Raw genomic sequence first — 23,318 nt, 5'->3', positions numbered from 1 at the left:
AGGACCAGCGGTGTACCTTTCAGTGAGGCCGACAGCCCGAGAGCTCGGGAAGCTGCTGCTGTGTAAGCCCTAGCATTCTGCTTCTAAAACACGGGAAAAGTCCATTTCAGCTCTCAGAGGAGAAGTTCTTTCATTCTCTTTAATTTGATCTTCCTGGGTCTTGCTTAGCCTGGTGGTGTTCATACACATTGAGCACATGCCTCCCTACTTAGTGCATTCAGACCCACATCATAACCACCCTCCAAGACACACCTCGCATAAGGCTTTAGCAGCTCAGCATTCCTTGACCCAGTCAGGTTGCCACCTACGCGGAGGAAAGACCGTGGTGAGGCAGTGGCCTTAGGAGAAAGGCTTAGGGGAGGGGAGGATTGAAACAAAAGGACTAGCTGGAGCAGGGGAGCAGCGGTGGAACATGGCTGGTGTGTGCTGCTACTGACCAGAGGCCGGTGTGGATGGAGTCAGCAGACAGGGCAGAGAGAAGCAGTGTGCAGACAGGAAAAGAAGTCAGACTGAGAGATCCCAAAGAGCGGGGATCGCACCTGACATATTTTAAAAGAGCAATTGCTGCTGGGGCTGAGAATCCACTGTGAGAGGTAGGGACAGAAAGTCCTACTTAGTTATGGGGAGGCATTCACAGCAATTGTGTCTAAGAAGTTCAGGTGGGTAATGGGTGAAGGCGTGAACTTGGACACCAATACTGTTTGAAGGTGGAGGGACAGGACCTGCTGGTAGCTAGATGTGAGAGAGGAATTGAAAGGCTCTCAGCTGAGGTGGGGAGAGCTATGAGAGGACTAGGCTGGGATGGTGAGCAGGTAGAATCAGTGAAAGAGTTTTAGACATGGTCTCAGAGACATTATTGCCTGTCCAAGTGCAACAGTGAAGTAAGTAGAGAGGATAGAACTTGGGTTCAGGAGAGAGGCCTGGACTAAAGGAATGAAGGAATAATCTTTCAAGTCCCTGCACACTGGATATCACCAAGAAAGTGTCTTGAGAGGAGAGCTGGCATCTGATTACAGCTGATCCAGCAGGAAGTTAGGTGCAGAATACAGCCAAGTTCTTAACGTTGGCCTTTGGGTCTCTGCAAATGTGGAAGTCATCACTTTTAGCAGAGAATTGGCATAGGCTGGGTCAGAATGGCATGACAAACAATGGGAGGAGATTTAGAGGTGATGTGTCTTTAACCACCTCTTTGGTGGAACGGGGCTATGCCTTCACCATGAGCCAAAAATGTTTGCTAGTGGTGGGCCGTAAGCGTGAACGTTTTCTGTTTGTTTTGTAAGTTCAGCCTTAAAAAAAAATAGATTTCAACTAGGCGGCGGTGGCACATTCCTTTAATCCGGCACTCAGAAAGCAGGGGAGAGGCCAGCTTGGTCCAGGACAGCCAGGGTTACACAGAGAGACCCTGTCTCAAATAACCAAAACAAAACAAACAGAAGATTTTCTTTTTAGAGCAGTCCCGATCCATAATGAACCTGAGCAGGAAGTTCAGAGTTCTCATTTTCCCCTTGCATAGACCCTCCACAGCAGCAGCCTCAGCAGAACCATGTATTTTTAAAGATCCAGAATCTACAGCAGCAAGGCATAGTTGTTGAAAGGATGACCAAGCAGAAGATAGGCGGTTACACAGGTGGATGGACAGACAGACACAGTTAAAAAAGAAAAGTAGAAAAGTTTGTCTGAGATGCTTTTCATGATTAAAAAAAAAAAGAATTGTTTTGTTTATAATTTGAAAGACAGACAGTTGTTTGTGTGTTCTTCGGAAAATTTTACAAAGCCCTGTTATACATTTGATTCTTTTCAAGATAATTTGTTAAAAGTGCTTTTATTTTAGCTGTGCAGTGTCTGTATCTCATTACTGTCATTTCTTAACAATTGTGATCTAACAATCGTGAAGGGATTTTTAAAACTAATATTAATGAATGTGGTTGGTCTCTTTTGACTATTCAGGTACTTGGTCATGGAATTAATGGATGCTAACTTATGTCAGGTTATTCATATGGAGCTGGACCATGAAAGAATGTCATACCTTCTCTACCAGATGCTCTGTGGCATTAAGCATCTGCATTCAGCTGGCATAATTCACAGAGTAAGTAATCACAGAGTAAATAATCATCTTTGTCAGTCATCTAGTTACAAAAGAAAAATATTTTTGTGTGTGAGAGAGTGTGAGTGTGTATGGTATATGTACATGTGCATGAGTGCACACTTATCCATGTGTATTTAGAGGCCAGAGGAGATTAGCAGGTGTTCGGTTTTGACCTTCTTCCCTTGAGCCAGGAACCTGAACCTGAAGGGAGGCTCCTGGCCAGCAAGCCCCAGTAATCCCCCATACTCCATATTACCCCAAACCCACAACACTGGGTTTTCATTTGGGTGTGTAACCACACCTGGATTTTCACATGGGCACTGGAGGTTTGAACTCCCCGTGTTTGGTGTAGCAAGCACTCAGACCCATTGTTCCATCTCCCCAGCCCCAGTAACTTATTCTTTTTTTAAAAAATTTGGTACTTTGAAAATCATACTATATGTAACACACTGCTCAGATCAACTCTGTTTGCCCAAGCCCCATATTCTTCAGCCACTGTAGACACAGAGATGGGAGCCACCCTACTACAGAAAAATCTTGGTTTTCTGTTTAAATTGTTCACTTTGCGGTAACTTTTTTTTTTTTTTTCTGTGTAGCCCTAGCTGTCCTGGAACTCACTCTGTAGATCAGGCTGGCCTCAAACTCACAGCAATCCTTCTGTCTCTGCCTCCCAAGTGCTGAGATTAAAGGCATGCACCACCGTCATCCAGCCACTTTGTAGAAACCTAAAACTTAAGAGTTTTTGCATTTTACTTTGCTGTAACTTAAAACTTGGAGAAAAATTGCAAAAACTCCAAAATATCAATGACTCCAAGTTGAACCATTGTTAATATTCTTGCCATATTTGAAACTTCCTTTTTTATGAGCAAGGAAATTAGATTTGGTGCAGGAGAAAGCCAGTGGCCAAGGAACATCATGGTGTTGTTACTGTCAGGACTTGAAATGTAGAGACCAGGGCCAGGTAACGTGGTTGACATTCTGAGCTGCTTTCCTAAGGGTTCAGGTTTTAAATCTGTGCTGCTGTATACACAGAGCATCGTGATACAGTACCCAGTGCTGGAGACATAACTCAGAGGCTAAGAGAACTTGGCTGCTCCTCCAGAGGACCTGAGTTCAGTTCTCAGAACCCAGGTCAGACAGTTAAGAACTGCTCTAGAGGATCTGATGCCCACTCCTGGTCTCCAAGGACACACACACACACACACACACACACACACACACACATACACACACAGCTCCTCACACATGTGTATTGTTAAATATGGTTGACTTTCCTGGGAACATCGCAGCTTTCTCTGATTTGCTTCTACGCCTATTGTTTCTGGAGCTTTTGCTTCAACAGTGGGAAGTTTCCTTCCACAGCGAAGAGCACTGAGATACAGTGAAGCCTGTTGATACAGGGAATTGGGCAGAATTCTTTCTCATCAGTTAGGTGCCAAGAAAGGTTGGGTCTAGCACAAGTCACTGAGCCAAGGCTTCCCAGGTGTACCCCCATAATGCCCAACACCTGATTCTTTCTCCATTCTATATCCAAAGGCTGGTGTTGGGTTTCAGCATTTCAGTCCCTTGTGCAGGCCCATGCTGCCACCAAGTGGTCATTTCAAGTGATCAACATTCTGATGGCTAGTTTACTTTTAAAATAGTATCTGAAAGATTCATAATGAAAAATTCTATTTCTAGAAAAAAAAAATCCCCAGATCTCTAAATAACTGAAGACATACTTTTTAGTTTTATTTTAAGATACTGAATTTTCCATCAACAATATGATGTTCACGAAATACTGTTTCCTTCCCTCCTACAGAAGGCTTTTTTTCCCAAGTGTATTTACTTTTATTGTATATGTATGGCTGTTTTGTCTGCATTCATGTATGTGTACCACATGCATGGGTGGAGGCCAAGAAAAGGCATCAGCTTCCTGGAATTAGAGTTACACATGGTTGCGGGCCGCCATGTGAGCAGTGGGAAGGGAAACATGGTCCTCTGGAAGAGCAGCAAGTGCCCTTAACCACCGAGCCACCTCTCCACCCATTCCTCTTCCCCAAAGCATTCTTAATGTCTCTTAAACACTGCCTTTTGTGTGGTGCTGAGGACGAACCTGTCTATATGAGGCAGTGCTTTGCTACCGAGCTATGGTCCTCAGCCCTATAAATACACATTTAATGAATGTATGCTTGATGATAATTTTCCAGATTCACAAGCTCTATTAATTTTTGAAGGGGAAATGTTTTTTTTGTTTGTCTGTTTTGTTTTTACGTGTTTCTCCACACTGAAGCCAGAGGTGAGGGCAGGAGAATGTCCCCCGTTCCTAGAAACTTCATGAGACTGTGGCATGTACTTGCATTTTGTGGAACGTTTGGTCCTTTAGCCTGAGGACTGCACTCTTGCCTACAAGCAGGTGGAACAGAGCCCAAAGAAGTGTGTGCTTTGCTCAGCAGCATTTAGAACCCATGGTGACCTGAGAAAGTGTGTGTCCACCTTGCTCCCTGCCAGGCACTCCACCATGTTTACCAGTTCCTTCTGGGTCCCTCGCACACGCCTGCCTCACACTCACACCTGTGTCTGCTTGGGAAAGGTATGAGCTGTTATTAAAGAGACGGTTCAGACGACACACAGGTACATCAAACTAGATGGCAGGCCTCTCTGCGTGAGGGGCCACAGCTCCTAGTTGGCCACAGCTGAGTTAGGCCCTGTGTGCTAGTTAGCAGTCCTGCTCCCTTCTTCAAAGCGGCACCTCTCATGGAGGCACACACCTTCAGTCTTGCTGTTAAAGCGATTTGTCACACACCTCTAATCCAAGAACTCAGAATGTTAAGACAGCAAGGCAAGACTCTGTCTCGGAAAAAAAAAAGGTTTCACAATAAACAAAAATTTTAATTATTTGAAAAGTTTTTTAGAGTGAAACAGGACAAAAGGTGAAGTTTTATCCCTCACCCTTATCACTTTTGCTTTATATAATTCCCGAAATTGGGGACCCTGAACGCCTCCTGCTGGCCTGCAGCCACCTGAGAGGGCCCACTGTAACAGTCAGCCACATGTCTTCCAGCTTTGCACAGGGGCTTCTCTGTTCACCTGTGCCAGCGCCCGCCTGTCTGCGCGCGCGTCTGTCCTTCCTCGTGTCTGTTTTCAAAGCTGGAATCCTCTTGACAGAACCGTGTAACTCTGCTGAACAAATTGGTTGGTTTGCATTTGTACTTACATCAAGGAGTTACATAAATATTTATGAAAACTCTAATCCCTCTAGAAGAAAACTTTAAAGTCAGTTTTGTTACTGTTGTTTGTTTGGGGTTTTGGTTTTTCTTTTTCTTTTCTTTTTTTGTTTTTTTGTTTTGTTTGCATGCTAGGCCAGCACTCCACCACTGAGCTCTGTCACCAGCCTGGCTTTTGGTTCTTTTAATGAACTGCTTTAGTGTTCATTTCCATATCTCAGGGCACTGTGTTTAGATCTCACATATACTTTTTAGTTTGGGATATAAGATACTGATGTATTCCCTATCCACAAACCCAGCCCCTATCCCTGTGACCGTCTCTTGCCCCCTCTCCCAGTTCAGTTATAACGTTGCTCTGTTTGGGTCAGTGCTATGTTTTATATCATCATAACCATGTAATAGTTTTCAGAGTTGAACCTTACATTAACATTCTGATTATATTTCTTTTCCCTTTGATATCTTGTTCCTGAAGTTGTACTTATTCTCTGTTTGTCTGAGTTGTGTGTTTGTTTTAAGGGGGATTAGGACCATATGTGTTATATATGTCGTTGTGTTATTCGTGTTTATGTGTTTCTGGATGCACATATGTGTGCATGTAGATGCTCAGAACTCAACCTGGGGTATGATTCCTCAGGAGCTGCCCATCTTGATTTTGGAGACAGTCTCCCACTGGGCTGAGCACAGAGGCGCTCTGTCTCTCTCTTCTGAGCATTGGGTTACAGGTATGCACTGTTAGATCCAGCTTTTCACATGGGTGCTAATGGATCAACCCAGGAACTCATGCTTGCCCAACAGGCATTTTACCATCTCTGAGCCATCTCTCCAGCCTGAGACTGTGTTCTTACTACTGCTCTAACCATTTTCTACGACACTGTGAAATGTACCCAGATCATCCTCAGGCTTGTTCACTTCTGGACTGCTGCCCAAATACCTAATGCAAGGGCGTCCCTAAGCCTCCCCTAACACTTTTCTTCCCTTCCCTTCCATGTTGGATTCCCTGCTTCCTGACCCTCACTGTCTTTCTGTCTGTTACTCCCTTGTTTGGGTGAACTATGCCTTCCAATTAATAGCTTAAAAATAGTATGTGGGGAGCATCAAGACGGTTCAGTAGGTACAGGTGCCTGCCACCAAGTCTGATGACCCAGCTTCAGTCCTCTGAGACACACGTGGTCGGAGAGAACTGGCTCCTATATATTAACCTCTGACTTCTACTTGTGTGCTATGACGTGTACACACACACATGCTCACACACAGACATACACACTCTCATACACGCTCTCATATACATTCATACACACACATGCTCACACACAAACACATGCTCATATGCTCTCACACTCACACACATGCTCACACACGGACACACACAAATAAAAAAGTATACAAGGGAGAATAAGGCTGCAGATTTTTCCTGTCACATGGTTAATAGTGTGGGCTGGCGTGGAGTTCCTAGTTACATATCAGTCATATGTGGTAGTGGACATGGTACCCACCACAGTGAGTGCTGTAAGTACACCCAGAGCTTTCTTTCTAGACTATATTTTTACTGCTCCTTTGCATCTTTGGAAACTTAAAACAATTCCTTTGTCCTTTGCCTTGATGTGGACATTTTCCTACTAAGGTGAGCACATGGCCCTTTTAGTAGGTTTACCCCTGCCCTGTCGTGTGCAATGTTTTACACAAATGCCTGCTCATCTTTGTCCCTAAGCACAAGTAACCTGCACATTAGTTTGTTGGTCTGTGAGGTAAGAGCTATGAAGATGGGAAAGCTGAAGCTGCCTCCCCTGCACATAGCTCCAGAGCATCCCTGCACACTGTGGATGTAGAGATAGACAGTGGTAATACCACCATTAAAATCTCAGGGGTGCGGGAATGGGCCCCTCTTACGACTCAGTTTAACTCTCTTCTCCAGTCCTTGAAGACACTACACGGATCCTGGAGCCTGGCTGTGACCACCACATCTGGTTGCAGTTACTAGTTTGGTGTAGATGGTAAAGCAGAGTAGTGTGGGCTTGAGACTGACGTGTTGATTGTGCAGAGGCATGCAAAAGCTGGGAAACCATTCACGCTTGTATGGAGCAGGTGGGGATTTTCTCTTGCAATTTTCTCAGGTCTGTGTTATCTCTCCATCTTCACCATAACCTTGAGAGGATTTGATCAGACTCTAGTTGCCATCTGGCCTTCACGAAACTCCCCCAATTGGAGGAGGCCTGGTGACGCTTTGGCTCTTCCAGCTCAGCATGCACTCAGAATCTGTCTTCAGTCACTGTCAGAGTTTCTGTTCTCCTTCCCCACTGTGCAGCCACACGGAAGAAAAATGGCTTTGTTACCTATGAGCAAGGGCCAGAGAAATCCAGACAGTAACCACATGTCACGATGTGTAGGCTCCTCCTTCCTAGGACAGCTCTTAAGTGGTTTTGGATCTGGGATTCACAAGCAATAGTGGTAATTAAATCAGGGATGCACATGTACCTGGCTTTTCTGTTCTTGCCTATTTTGAGTGTAGCTTTTGGCCACCCCCATGGCTGCCATGTTGTGGTAACCATTTCCACTCTGTAGATCAGCTGTCATCGTGTCTTTACTTGTGTTCCTCGTTTTCTGTGTTTTGGAGATTTGAAGAGATTTGAAGCAGCAAAACTGTCTTGGCACTGAAAGTGAGTCTTCAGTCACCGATGGTTAAATGCTGACTCTGTTTGTATTGTGAAGGCTGATTGGGGAGAGTCCGTGGGACTCTAGGAACCCCAATGACCTCTACTCACTTCTTGGGCAGACATGAGCTGCCTCTCACAATCCTGGGATGACCCTTGCACAGAGCACCAGGTGTGCAGGCAGGTATCCAGAGCTGTGTTCTTATTATCCTAGTTGTCCAGCAGATGGCAATAGAGCAGAAGCTGTGCCCATCTCTACAGTGTTTAGGTAAAGCCTGTTTTCCCATTCTGTAGGGCGCATTTGACAGATGAGGGCTGTCGAGTAGTTTCCAGTGCTACATTAGTCTTCGTTAGAAGCAGTGCTGCTGTGACCATGACCATGACCACATGACCATGCTGTTGGTTCTAGATGCCAAGGCTTGCTGGGTAGTAAAGTACCTTCAAACCGTTGAGCTTTATGTCCATGGATTTAACATGCTGTGATTTATTTAAATACGAAAACAATTTCTTTTTTAGGATTTGAAGCCTAGCAACATTGTAGTAAAATCAGACTGTACCCTCAAGATTCTTGACTTTGGCCTGGCACGGACCGCCTGTACCAACTTTATGATGACCCCCTATGTGGTGACTCGCTACTACCGGGCCCCAGAAGTCATCCTGGGCATGGGCTACAAAGAGAATGGTGAGTACAGGTGGGACCACAGGCACCAAAGAGTGAAGCAGCTGCTGTCAGCACTGGCATGTCCTTCCTCAAGAACCATGGGAGACACAGTCTGAGCACTGTGCCTCATATAGATGCCTGTAATTCACAGATGAGAAATCATTTCTCTTGTATTTCCAGTTGTTATTTTTTTTTTCCAACCCTCGCTGTCCTGAAACTTACAGAGTTCTGCCTGCCTCTGCCTCCCAAATGCGGGTGATACAATGTTAGACTCAAAACTTCTCTTTCTTTTCTTTTTTTCTTTTTTTTTTTTTTTTTTTTTTTTTGTGACAGGGTTTCTTTGTGTAGCCTTGGTCGTTCTGGACACACTTTGTAGACCAGGCTGGCCTCGAACTCCCAGAGATCCACCTGCCTCTGATTTCCCAAGTGCTGGGATTATAGGGGTGCACTGCCATGCCCAGCTAAAACCTTTCATTTTTGATCAGTGTTCACAGGAACGCAGTGCTGAGAGTGCAGCTGTCGGTGGACACACCCATATAGCCTGCAGCCTGGACCTAGCTGCTGCTCTCATTTCCCTGGTGGCCAGCACTGTGACTGGTCTCACTACCTTGTAAAAAATTTAATATAAATGGAATAATGCACCATTTTTCTTTCATGTGAAACTGATTTTTTTTTTTTTTTTTTACATCAAAACTTCATGGGGGCTGGAGAGAGGGCTCAGAGATGTCTGCTCTTGCAGAGATCCTGAGTTCCGTTCCTGGCAACCACATGGTGCCCCACAACCATCTATACTGGGATCTGATGTCCTCTTCTGCCATGCAGGTGGATGTGCAGATAGAGCACTCATATACAGTAAATAAATAATGAAATATATAAAAAAAAAAACTTCACTTGTTCTAGCAGTGTCAACTAAATATAAGCTAAACTTTAGCGTTTAACAAATTTATTTGATTAAAAGAGTAAAGGAAAGAACAGCAGCGGAAGTTTGCTGAAGTCTTTTGAGATGAGTTTGACTGTGACTTTTGGAAGATGCTTTGTAGCCTGCTCTGAGAGGCACAGTGCCTTCCAGCAGCTGCCTGTGGCTAGCTCTCCCTCCCTTTCTGAGGCATGAGATGCAGCCAGGCCCCATGTTCGACCCCACACAAGGAGACAGATACCACAGGGTCACGCTTAAGCAGGGCCTTGCCCAGAGTCCAGGCCTTGCTTATTGGCTGCGCCATTTCTGACGTGGTAATTTAAAAGGTGGTCATTCAGATGTGGCGTCAGGAATTTGCAGAAGCTCCACCCAAAGAGTGTTAGGTGGGGCTGCCGGTGTTTGGGAGGTGGTTTAGAAACAGAGATGCAAGGCTCTCTGGCTGTGTTTTAATCACCTGATATTTGGTAGTGGACATCTGGTCTGTCGGGTGCATCATGGCAGAAATGGTCCTCCATAAAGTCCTGTTCCCAGGAAGAGACTGTATCCTTCACAGGGAGAGACCCAGCACTCGGCCATGGAGGCTGGGGGCGGGGGGGTGAGGGTGGGGGTGTGTGGGCCTGAGAATTTCATGTTCATTAGCACTTTCTGTGTTTGGTTTTTTTGTTTGTTGCCTTTTTTTTTTTTTTTAAGCTGTAAAGTATTGGACTCTTTGGCCCTAAAACCACAGATTGCTGCAAACTGAAGGCTGAAGTGGAGGTCAGCAGCCATTCATACTGTGTAAAATGGCCACCCTTAGCCACTGAGTTTTTCCATGTCTGTGTCCAGTACACTGTTAGAATTCCTTTTCCTCACTTTTGTTTTATTCATGACACTTCATAATTTTATCATTTCATTTTATTTTCAGTTGATATCTGGTCAGTGGGTTGCATCATGGGAGAGCTGGTGAAAGGTTGTGTGATATTCCAAGGCACTGACCGTATCCTTCCCCAGGACCTTGACGCTGGCCATGATCTCCACGCCAAGGGCACATGGTTGCGCCTACTTACTGAATGCTTGAAGGAACTATTGGGATGCAGACTGTGTTCTCAGGGGGCCTTCATCACACTTGTTAAATTAGTGTCACAGACCAAGCGGTTCACTTTTTTGTTTCTTTCTTTCTTTCTTTCTTTCTTTTTTTGTTCAAATACCTGTGACAATAGAGACTTAGAGTTAAGCTAAACCAGTTATATTAGCTCTTTTATCAGAAATAACTGGATGTGTAAAATTATATCTTTGGTAAATATACCCTGGTATTTAAGTGGAAATTCTATTTTTATAAATTAGTTCATTCCATTAATTAACTAGGTGCAATCTGAATTTAATAGGCTAACATGCATGTGTGATTTAATTCATGCATGATTCTGTGAGTTACTGGCATGAGCTGCAGCAGACTGTTTAGACTTAAGTGAAACAGCTGGATGAAAATTGTGTCAGGAGCAACATACTACACTTTCTCATTTGTTATTTTGTTGACATTTTATAGACATTTCTAAAGACTCCAGGAAAAGGGTATCTGTGACACACGGGGGAAGGTAAATTTAAACATAGAACATGACTCATACTGTGGTAGGCAAGTCCCATCAGCACGGAGGCTTTGAAAGGGAGCAGACAGCACAGCGGTACTAGCTTTGCCCCCTGTGCGCTCTTCCGTCTTTCGCAGTCTTTACACTAACACACTGCTTCATGCTTTCCATTTGTGTTCTAACCCCTCATGCTTTCATTGGTCTTTGATGTTTTTGTTGTTGTTGCTGCTGTTGTCATTATGAAAGCTTATGGTGACCTCTGTCTGGTAGCAGACCTATGGTTCCAGGGAAACCAGGCTTTAGTCAGAGTTGGTAATGTGTGTATATCACAAAAAGTGCTTTAGTGTTTATAACCTCATGAAGACAACTTTTTAAAAATAGGAATTCCTCACGACATGAGCTTAAAATGGATATATTTCATTCCACTCATCCCTTCACATTTTCCTCATAAGTTGCAAAATAGGCAATTAAATAAGGCATTTTATTTTGTTTTAATAATTTCTCTGGCTTTTTTCCATACCTTTACCTTGGATTTACTTGTTCTAAGTTATAAATAAGGAAGTCTTTATTTTCCAAGTAAAATCAACTGAAGGGAAAGTTGAGGCCAGTGTCTTGGAACACCACATGCACTTGTGGCGAGTAGTTGAGGTAATGGACTATAAAGTCAGCTAAGATTATTTTTGTACCGATTCTTATTTGTGTTCTACAATTTTTTACTTATTAAGAATTGCTTTTTCTGGGGCTGGAGAGATGGCTCAGTGGTAAAGAGCGCTGTCTGCTCTTGCAAAGGACCCAGGTTCAATTCTCAGCACCCACATGGCAGCTCTGTAATGCCAATTCCAAGGGATCTGACACCTTCACACTAATGCACATAAAATAAAAATTAAAAAAAAAAAGAATTACTTTTTCTAAAAAGTAAAAATAAATGAAAAAATATATGTACTTTTGATATACTTTAATAATTTTACATTATAATTTTGAATACTGTATGTATTAACATGTTACAATAGCAATAGTTGATGTTTTATATAAAAGGTCACCTAAAGTGCTTTAAAGTCATGTGAAAATTAACATCATTTTCTAAAAAAAATTTTTGCCTACATTTTCAAAGAATAGATTGAAAATTGGGCAATTTATAGAAAGGTTAAGGTTCTTAAGAGGTTTGCATGTGATCTCGGTAGAAAAGTAACTGCTGTCCTCACAGTGGCTTGTGGGAAAGAAAACACTTGAGCCAGGCTAAGCCAGGCTAAGCCCAAGCTCGGATGCCTTTGATGGCAGCTGTGCATCCTAGAGAGTCAGGTCTCTCTGGGCTATGTTCCCTCCCTCTCTTTTTAAATGAAAGGCCTGTGTTCTGCCCACCCAGAAGGCCCACCACGCTCTCCCAGGTAAGCCCCTGCACCCTATGCCACTTCCCTGTCATCTATCAAAATGACCCTGTAGCACTAATCCAGATATATATGTGTGTGTGGAGAGAGAGAGAGAGAGAGAGAGAGAGAGAGAGAGAGAGAGAGAACCTGCCCATTTCTAGGCGCCTCATCCCAGTGAGGGTGTAAAAGGCTCATTGGCAAAGTGACTTGAAGGTAGATTTCCTAGGACAGTAGAAGCAGGAGACATGGCAGAAGCTGTGAGTCACCCAGAAAGAGATGGTAGAGGTGGATTGATGACAGCAGGATTGGGCCTGGAGTCTGCATTTGCTTTGAGGGTCTCACCTTCAAATGACTTTGTGGATTTGAAATAGCTAATCTATCAAGTGTTTAATTCAAGGGAAAGATTTGGAATAAAGAAAACGTGAAAACCATTGGTCTGTTGATAGCACTGAAACCTGGAGCTGGTACTAAGCATGAAGAGATGAACAAAGGATCAGGGACTAAGGAAAAGGAATAAAGGACTCAGAACTGACCAGTGGGGTCAGTGGTTGCCCCGGCAACCTTAATGGAAACAGTTGTCAAGATGACTGAGGAGGGAGGCCTGAGGAGAGTATGTTCAGGAGAGGACCAGGGGATAAGAATTAGAGATACAGCTATCAGTAAGCAGGGATGGGGCTGTCAAGGAAAGTGGTTGCTGTTAATGTGGAAGTGAGCATCATGTTTGAATGGTAACAGAAGGTTCCGGGAGCAATCACATTGGGTATGGAGCAGCAAGAAATAAGAATAAGAGGTACTCATCCTTCGGAGGATGAGAGGGTAAGGTAGGTGGGATTGGCTTTTAGCCAGGAGCCCAGATGGTTCCCAGTGGTAAGTGACATGGAGATATGGGGTGGGGACATCACGTCATTCTTATGATTAGTCTTCCCAGTGAGGAACGAGCATGAGGAAGAGGTGTTAAAAGTATAAGGAGAGAGGGATAAATATGAGCCAGGTTTCCTATTTTGCAAAAGCAGTTAAATAAAATGTATGCCTAATTCTGATTTGCCAAAGTGCATGCAAGGAGAAGAGAAGAAAGAGGATTTGCTTCTCTACCCATTTCATAAACAGGTCTTCCAAATTAACATTCTGAAGAACTGAGTTTGTATGACTGGCCCTAGGTATTGCTTTCTCAATGGTATAAGTGCATGTTCTGAGAAAGCCTGTCACTTTCCAATCTCCTGCTTATGTCATCTCATAGCTTGCATTGTCTTGTGTACCTGTTTACAGCTTCAGTGTCCCTTTCCACAGCCATTGTCCCAGTCATCCTAAGCCTAACAAGCACCCTGAGAGATAGGCAAAGCTGGTGTCATCTGCAGTGTGCAAATAAGGAGGACTCCTGAGGAGGACTGACTCCAGCACCTTGAGTGGGCAGCCCATGGTGATTCTGAAACCCAGGTCATACACTTTGAAAGGGAAAAAACACATTACTAGACACTGAAGGGATGGCTGGTGCCAAGAGAAACAGAATGGCCTCTGAAAGCATCATTGTCTAAGGCAGTTTCAGTAGAGAGTATGGTCTGTGGGATAGGCCAGAGCCTGGGCCTCTGACCCTCCCTCTCCATGCTCCCCTTGGTCAGCCTGTCTCACAGGCTCTGCTGCCCAGCTCTGAGAGGACAGATGGGGCTCTCGAGCTCTTTTCCCCTTTACAGACCTGTGAGTCTAAGATAGCATTAGTATGAACATTTATTTCAGTTTGCTTATGTGCTATTTATTTATTTCATATTTAATCATTTATCTCATAGGTTGAATCATTTCTGTCACAATTTTATTTTGAATTATAATAGGAATACATATAGATTATGTTGATTTAATGAGCCATGATCAGAGTATAAGAGTTTTCATTATGTAAGTTAGAAACCTAAAAGTATTTAAATATTATCCCAAAATGGTTTTGATGATCCTGTGGACTAGCCTAGTTACTTATTTGTCCATAGATACAAATATAATTTTCCTTTGCATGCTAGTACTATATGTATAATGACTATGAAGCATTTCAGTTGTATTTTCCTCAAGAGAATCCTTAGATATTGATCAATGGAATAAAGTTATTGAACAGCTAGGAACACCGTCCGCAGAGTTCATGAAGAAACTTCAGCCAACTGTGAGGAATTATGTGGAAAACAGACCAAAGTACCCTGGAATCAAATTTGAAGAGCTCTTTCCAGATTGGATATTTCCATCAGAATCTGAGCGAGACAAAATTAAAAGTAAGACATCTTTTTATTCTACCATTGTTTCTCTAATGTTTGAACTTTAAAACACATGTATATTAGAAGATGCAGCTATGGAAAGCACAAAATAGAGTCTTTTAACAGTCTGACATTCAAACATACCTCGGGGGAAAGAAAGCTTAAGGTCAAGAGTCTTGACCTTGCCGAAACAGTGTAACTGAAACCTTTGGCCAAAATGAAAATGTCCATATCAGTCTGGGAACCCTTAGGTTATGGGGTGGGGAAATGCCTCAGGGGCATTTTCACACCTGCTTTGCAAGGATGAGGACTTTGAGTTGTGTCCCTGGCATCACACAAAAACCACAGGCATGGCTGGCTGTGCCTGGAACCCACACTCTGGAGTTGAGAGAGGTGGATCCTGGAAGCTTACTGACCAGCCAGTCTAGCAGAACCAAGAGCCTCCAGTTCAGGGAAAGACCCTGTCCGAGAGGAATAAGAGAGAGCAAGAGAGGAGAACACCCAGCTTCCCCCTAGACTCAGAGTACGTGGTTTGCACACACTCAAACACTCATGCATGTACCACGTGCTCATGCACACACACACACCGATTCAAACCGTCACGAATCCGAATTCAAAACATTTTTCAACATAAAGAACACTTCAGTAAAAATTCTAGATAGAAACCATTGAGTGTGGCCCAGTGGGAAAGACTCTCGCTCCCCTCTGTGACCTTCCTAGAATGTGATTGCCTGAGGAAAAACAATAGCTTTGCTATCCTCTACCTCAGAATGAGAAGCACCTTGGTCACAGAAGTCCCAGCCTTCCTTGGCTGCATGTATATGTTGTGAACTTTTCATTGCTGAGACATCACTGAGCCTTCTTAAGTTAGTTATTGAGCTTGTGGCTTGTTTGTTTTTCCTGGCTACTAACTGCTAGATTAAAAACAAAAGCATGGTATACAGCTAGGCAAAGCAGTGGCACCTGTGAGGCTGTACTCTGGGACCGTGGGTTACTCTAAAGGCTTTTAAATTGTTCTAATGTGACACAAGCAGAAAAACACTCCTGGCACTCCCATGTCTACACTCCTGGCAAGCATCCTAAGAGGGGTGCTTCCCACCTATTCTACTGTGGCTTCATAGCGTCATGTCATCTGGACACCGGTCTGAGGCTGGTGCCCCACCTCACATGCTAGAAGCCTGGTACGTAATAGTGGCCATTGGACTTCTAACGGTTGTGAGCTGTGTTGATCTTGGACACCTTAAACACTCCCTGAAGTCAGCGTGTCTCTTTACGCTCTACACTCTGACACTTGGTTGTCTATCGTGTGGTTTCCTCTTCTCCACAGTAGCAATATAAGTATATCATTTGTTTATACCCTAGCAAGTCAAGCTAGAGATCTGTTATCGAAAATGTTAGTGATTGATCCAGACAAGCGGATCTCTGTGGACGAAGCCTTGCGTCACCCGTATATCACTGTTTGGTATGACCCCGCTGAAGCAGAAGCGGTAAGTGTCTCTTTGGAGAAGATGTCTGTGTGAAGGGCCCGCTGTGGTCGGATCTTCTGTCTGTTAGACTAGAATGGCTACATGAAGGTAGCAGGTTGTTGATTTTAGGGCCTAAGTCAGCACTCTTGGGGACACTTGCTGCTGGGGCCGTAGCTGCAGAGAACTCAGGAGTGTACATGAGTGCGCTGTGGGATACAAGTGGCCCTATGTCTATAAAGCTGACATGTAAAAATAATCGATAAAGCATCTGCTTCATGCCTGGCCCTGTGTCATGGGCTTTGCTTACATCTTATTCAGACCCTCGAATCAGAGAGGCCTTCCCAAGTGACACATTAGCTCACATTTCCCTACCACATCTAGGTGTCTCATCCTTTTAAAAGTGTTTTCATGGCACTCCTTGTGTGAATGATATTTAGGTATGAGTAAAATAGTAAAACGGTGGGACGTTTGCTTCATGCCAGTGGAGCACACTGCTGTGTCCTGGGTATAGATTTAACTGCCATTTTGCCATTATGTTATAGCAGAAGAATTGTATGTATGAGCAGCCAAGTTGTAGAATGTTCCATTCATGAGCTTGTGGCTTGGACATGGGTGTCCTGTCATAAAGAATTAATTGTCAGCTGCAAGTGTGTTCTAAGAAAGTGCCATGCCTCTCTCAGCTCCCACACAGCCTTTTCCCTGGGAAACTCAGAGCTGCCTATGCTTATTAATTTTGTAATTTAATTTGACCAATGTCTGCAGAACATTTTGAGGTTATGAGATTATTGAGGTTTATTACTGATATACTATTATTGATTGCTTTAGTTAACCTTCTATAATTGTTTTGATTTTTTAAACTGATAAAATATATCATGCTTACAACAAAAATTTTTAGAATATGTTAATTAAACTAAATCTATGTTATAAGTAGACTTGAAAACATTCTAAGTAGTGTTATTTTCCTACCATTCCCCATTGGTTTTAACCTATCTACTGACATGTCATTTAATTTTCAGCCACCACCTCAAATTTATGATGCCCAGTTGGAAGAAAGAGAGCATGCAATTGAAGAGTGGAAAGGTAAGGACAGCATGTTTTGATTCTTACTTGTAACATGCCCACAGTTCTCATCAGGTATAGTGGTGCACACCTTTAATCCCAGCACTCAGAGAGGCAGAGGCAGGAGGATTGCTGTGAGTTCAAGGCCAGCCTGGTCTACAAAGAAGTCTAGGACAGCCAAGACTACACAGAGAAACCCTGTCTCAAAAAGCCAAAAAAAAAGAAAAGAGAAGAAAGAAAGAAAGTGCTTCTATAGTCCTACAGAACATGCTTTTTACTGCTTTTTGATACTAGCCTCTTGGACAGGACCTTGAGACCTAGAAGCCCCATTGTCCTCTCTTCCCACTTCTCAACCGAGGAATACTGTAAATAAATAGCAGTTTTAGAGTGGAATATATGTGACACCATAGTTTGCTTCGGTTGAGACACACGGAGTTTCCGTGTTTCCTCCTCATTTGCTGATGTGTGGCTTGATGTCAGCATGTCACACTTCTTGGTAGCCTGGGAGTTTATGGAGCAACCCCAGGGTACAGGCCACATAATCCCTGCAAATATTCCTGTCTAAGCAGGTATGGAGACCCCAGATATGGGGCATATGATTGTCTATGTATATTGAGCTATGTAGTTTGTATGTTTTCATATCTAGTTTGGAGGAAGTTTCCAAAAATAGACAAGAAAACATTACTAGCACTTTAAGATGAGCCACAGTGAACTAAGCTGGTTAACAGGGAGACAAAACTTGAGGTTTTCATTCAGAAGCAGGGTCATTGGTAACTAAGAGCCACAGTCAGCACAGGTCAACATTGATCGTAGATTTCTCTGACTGGCATGCTGGTGGCCCACACATGCACACACTCATCATGGCAGTGCTTACAGTATGCTAATGTGAGCCCCTAATAACTTATGTGGTAGCCAGAGGAAGTTGAGACATCCGGGTACCTGGGATGGCTCCAGGGAGGAGCTCTGGAGGCAGAGCTCAGTGCAGGGCAAATGGCAACACATCTTGACTTCTGTTTCTTTTTGAAGAACTAATTTACAAAGAAGTGATGGACTGGGAAGAAAGAAGCAAGAATGGAGTAAAGGACCAGCCTTCAGGTTGGTGATTGCTTCAATTTTGTCTATTTTGTCATCTAACATTTTCTTTGTCTATTCAATGGTAGTGATGTGTTAATGCCACTTGGGCCACCCTGGTGTGACATAGGTACCTTCTGGCTTGTCCTGATGCTGGTGGCAGTGACTTTGCACTCATGGTTTCTGAGGTGCCCTAAACTGCATTTGAAACATTCCTGCTGTGACCTTGTAACAGCTGCTGTCAGCTCTGTTTAGACACGAAGAGATTGGATTTGAAGACTTTTCAAAATGTGTGGCCTTCTTTGCTCTGGTGTCATCCAGTTTAGAAAATTAAGGACGTCAGTGCAGACCTAAGATCCTGCATGTTTTATTTTTGCTCGGGCCACACTAACACATGGATAGTAGAAAGTAGGAGCTTGCTGATTTACCTTTGAAATTAAAATAACGGTTTCTAGACTCATTAAACAAAAATAAAACTTACAGCAGGTGCTAAACGTTTTCCTTTTTGGGAATGTATTTCAGAAAACACTTTTATCACAAAATATTTATTTGAATCCTGATGCTTTTTTTCTATAGACGAGGTGTGTCTGTTGAAAATGAAATGCCCTGTGACACTTGAATCCTACTAAGGCCTAAGCCCTCTTGCAATTGTAGGATAAATGTATCAATTTCTTTTTAAGGTCTGTTTGAAGTCAGCGGGTATATCTTTTAAGTAATCAACATGATCATACATGACCACATATACATTGCCCTCAGAAAAGAAAAAGACAGTATGTAGAGAAAGCCCAAGATTGTTTGGAAACTGAACCAAAGAAGGGATCAAGGCAAAATCCCGCAAGTTCAAAGTATAGTTGACCAGTTTCTTGGTTCTGTTGATCGTTAGGATCAAGAAACTGCAAAGCACAGAGTGGAGAAGTAGCCTGAAGCCCTGTGCCTGGCGTGCGGGATGCCGTGCCTCAGATTTTATTCTGTTTGGTTTTCTTAGCACAGATGCAGCAGTAAGTAGCAAGGCCACTCCTTCTCAGTCGTCATCCATCAACGACATCTCATCCATGTCCACTGAGCACACCCTGGCCTCAGACACAGACAGCAGTCTCGATGCCTCAACAGGACCCCTTGAAGGCTGCCGATGATACGTCGGAGACGGCACCCTTGTCTGTGAAGGAGCTCTCACTCTCATGGCCCCGAAGCACATGGGAGTTGATGGAACCAAATCGAAAAACTCCATGTTCTGCATGTAAGAAATGCGATGCCTTGCCCCTGCTCAGTTCCAGTAGGATTGCCTGCTTAGACTCTAAAATGAGGCAGACTATGTCTGAGGAGAAAGGGCAAACCACACTGTTAGAAACTTTGTTCAAGGTCATTTCAGGTGAGCAATTAGAATAGCTGAGTTTCTTCTCCAAGTTGTGTGGTGTCCGTGGTGACAGCTCATGTGTAACCGTGGGGACTCGTATGCATGTGACCACAAATGCTTGCTTGAACTTCCCATGTAGCACTTTGGAAATCAGTATTTAAATGCCAAATAATCTTCCAGGTAGTTCTGCTTCTAGAATAATCCGTTAATCCTCATTAGTAATTTGGTGTCTGTCCACAAAAAAAAAAAAAAAAAAAGATTTATGCGTATTAATTGGCCACCCTCATATTATCATATCTTACCCACTTTTATGGTATGATTTATTCTATCTTTTGTATTTCAGAAGGAATATAATTAAATTTATTTAATAAATAAAAATACAGCTTTTCTTAAATTTGTGATGTTTTGGGCTGAGAACTACCGCTGCTAAAACCAAGTTCTTTATATAGACACTCTGTGTCCTTTAAACTGCCCAGTGTGGGATACTTTACATACAGCTTTCTGCATGACAAGAGTTTCCAGTTGTATTCTGTGCTGCTTAAGACATACATCACCTTGAGTCCTGCCCACACATCTCCTTTTTCTTGGTCCTCCAAAAACCTGGATTTAGAAACTCCCTTAGAATTCACTTTCTTTATCACAAAGCACGCCAACTCGATAGAATGCTGGGGCAGGGACTCCTGAGCCCACTGCCTGATGTTGGCGTAGAGCTGACAGAGTGGCCTCCCCAGAATGGCGCTTCCTTCCCTGAACTTGCCCATCCCTTGCTCCCTTCTCTTTGTTCAAGGTGAAAGGTGATTGGGTTCATGCCTTTCCTTCCGCAGCATTACCTCCTATCTTATCTTTCTCACTGGCAGAAGCCACGTCCAACCAGAGCACATGATCTCGTAGGAGGCCGGGCTCACTATGTCTGTTTGCTGCTGTCATTTTCCATTTAGTGGAGGCATTTCCTTTTCCTAAGGGAAATTCACGAATGTTCTGGAAACATTCTTCAGAAGAATACAGAAGAAATATTCTAGAGAGTAGCGATTCGTTCTTGAATATTTTCTGATTTAAAACTGCTCACCTGAAATTGATGCTTTCAGACCCTGATCTGTAAATTACTCAAGATTTAGTAAGATGCTGAGTTCCCTGTGTTGTTGCAGAAATGGAGTTGGGATGGTCTTACCTTGGCTACTTGCGCTCAGAGTATTTTCTCCCTTGAGCTTATTTTGTTAACAATTCATATCTTGTGTTCAGTTACTTTGGGAGCTATGGAGTGTGTTCTAGGAGGATATTTGGTAAGAACTTTTTATGAAAAGTACCATCGGATACATGATTCTGTCTGCACCAGTCATATCCTGATGGTTGGTCTGATCACTGGAACCTTTAATGAACAAGATTAATCTTGAAATAAGGATTAGCTTTATATCATGTATGACACTTTCAGGTACACAGTGGGAATGCTAGTGCAGGTGGAGGCAGAGATGCTTGTTTATGGTTCCAGGTTAGCGGGCCCTGGAAGCCTGAAGTCACAGGCCTGAACATTCCCACTGTGCATCTTGTCAGCATCGTACAGTGGTCTTCCCTCTGATGCCTATTCGTTTAAATGACTTCACTGACACTACCCTTAAGAGGGAAGTACAGAAAGGGAGCTTTTAAGCTGCATTGTTTGCCCTGCACTGTAGGGGGAGTGTGCTATGATGGAGGCTTACCCCAGTCCCACTGACAGGAGACACCAGTGAGTGGAGCCCTGCTGCCCTAAAGAGTGGCTTCTCTCGCCCCTTATCTGCATATCCAGCGAGCCTGTTGTGGATGGAGCCTGTGCTGGTGTGGACAGGGTCTTCTGCCAAGACCCTCGTCCATCAGGCAAGTGCACCTGTGACAGCCACAGAGCTCCACAGAAATACCTCACCCCAGTTTCAGGGTCCTCCCTCCTGAGCCTAGATTTGCCAGGGTCCTGGGACAACGCAAATGGTTTCGAACTGACCTCTGTAGGCAAATGCCGATGTTGGATGAAGAACTGAAAAATGTGCTCAACTTTTTCATCTTTTCTATTTTATTTTTGTAATTTATATTGTACACACCCTGGAAGACACTATTTTGGACATGTATTTTTATAAACCAGGTAATTGATGATTATCTGGAATTTGCACTGTTAGTTTTTGTTGTTGTTGTTGGCTTAGTTTTCAGCCAAAAGTAGAATGACTACCCCTTCCAGGTCTGGGTTTCCATTTCAAGCGCAGGTCTGGAGGACAGACGTGTCCAGCCAGGGTAGGAGAGCAGCCTCAGAATATAGGCTGCATAGTGCCTCAAGCACTGGGCCTGCAGTCAGAACCAGGCTGGGCTCTTATCTTTAGAATACAAAGACCAGAGCCCTGGTGTTGGAAGGAGAAAGCCCTCCAAAGGGCCTTGCTGACCGCTGGGCCTGCATCTAAAGCAAGAACGCAACACTGGTTTCATCTGGGCTGAGTGGTGCGTGAGTCATGGTAACGGTATATGAGTTTGTCTGCTTAGTTCTGATGTGACTCCTCTGGTTCTCATGCTGGTAATATGTACAGGCGCAACCTTTCAGATTGTCTATCTCAAAAGTAACATTGCTTATGTTTTATAATAAAATATATTGTGTGTGTTTTGATTGGTGGAAAATAATACAAACTACATTTTAAAAGAGAAATGTACAGCATGTCCAATTCCTGTGTGTTTTAAAGTGACAATTGACTGACTGTATCTTTCCACATCACCATTTTGATTACAAACTTAACACGAATAGATGTTGAAGTGTCATGATTTCAGACATCTGAAAGTGTTTTCAAATCCAAAGTAAGAGTATTGTTAGTTCTCTCCCTGCAAAGCTTCTTTGGATCCCTACATCTGTTTCCAAAACAATGGCAGTAAGTTTTGACTTCAAAAATTGCGTGATAAGCTCAAAATGTTGGTGACATATTCTCGCAAGATGTAACCAGGAGAACCTGCCAAGCTGTCTCTCTTCACGTGTCTTAAAACCATTGGTAGTGCCTGTGTGCTTTGTTCCCGGGATGAGCCATTCTCATCTCACTCCTGTTTCCAAGCACTGAGGACATTTGAAACTTCAAGCCACAGAATAGCAGGCCTCCCGAGGCCTCGCTTCCCTTTCTCTTTTAGGAGAACTAGAACCCTTGCGGATAGCCAGCACCAGCCTTGGTGTTAAGGTCTAGACTGGGAAACTCTTCTCCTGACCTGCCATCTCGGCTTTCCAACGTGGGCAGCTCTAGAATCATTTTGCTAACTGAAATGGTCTGTGTAGATGGGATAACAGTTTGAAGGGGTTTTATTTTGTTTTTTGTTTGTTTTGTAGAAGTGATACTCATATTTAAAAGTAGTGTATAATTGGCTCCTCCACACTCTCCTGGGGATTCTCTGTCTGCTCCTGAGGATTAAAGCATAAGGTTACGTTTGACACTCAGGTTTGATATATTTTTGTTGTCATTTTGAATCATCAGTGAGAGGCAGCATCACATAATGGAGTGGCAAGGCGGTGCACCACATCCTCTTGCAGGTAAATATCAGCATGGTGTGAAAGGGCCACTGTCACAGCTGGGAGCTGGTCCCATCCTATGCCTCAAACTGTGCAATTTCATGCTCCCCATGGCTTAAAAGCCCAGGAATCATCATGAAAGACCATTTCCTACCTTAGTCCTCTGTCTTGGTGTCCCGGAGTTGGAAGGAAAATGCA

The 23,318-nt window shown here is 43.5% G+C and overlaps 1 protein-coding gene across 6 annotated transcripts in view; it reads left to right on the top strand.

Annotated features, from left to right (window-relative positions):
- The window catches only part of Mapk9 (mitogen-activated protein kinase 9), a 43,369-nt gene extending 20,994 nt beyond the window's left edge, over window positions 1-22,375 (top strand). For 2 of the 6 annotated variants that reach the window (XM_021651730.2, XM_060363786.1), the window contains exons 5-12: window positions 1,948-2,086; window positions 8,457-8,622; window positions 10,422-10,493; window positions 14,510-14,692; window positions 16,037-16,161; window positions 17,157-17,220; window positions 18,226-18,294; window positions 19,261-22,375. In XM_021651730.2, coding sequence (XP_021507405.1) covers window positions 1,948-2,086; window positions 8,457-8,622; window positions 10,422-10,493; window positions 14,510-14,692; window positions 16,037-16,161; window positions 17,157-17,220; window positions 18,226-18,294; window positions 19,261-19,403 — 961 coding nt within the window. In that variant the 3' untranslated portion in view covers window positions 19,404-22,375. Of the gene's footprint in view, window positions 1-1,947; window positions 2,087-8,456; window positions 8,623-9,985; window positions 10,058-10,421; window positions 10,494-14,509; window positions 14,693-16,036; window positions 16,162-17,156; window positions 17,221-18,225; window positions 18,295-19,255 lie in introns of all 6 variants that reach the window. The other 4 variants (XM_021651731.2, XM_060363787.1, XM_021651732.2 and 1 more) reach the window with 3 other exon arrangements.
- The last annotated feature ends 943 nt before the right edge of the window (window positions 22,376-23,318 follow it).

Source organism: Meriones unguiculatus, chromosome 11, assembly GCF_030254825.1.
Source record: "Meriones unguiculatus strain TT.TT164.6M chromosome 11, Bangor_MerUng_6.1, whole genome shotgun sequence".
Classification (NCBI taxonomy): Eukaryota; Metazoa; Chordata; class Mammalia; order Rodentia; family Muridae; genus Meriones; species Meriones unguiculatus.
This window is presented reverse-complemented; position numbering and strand designations above follow the sequence as displayed.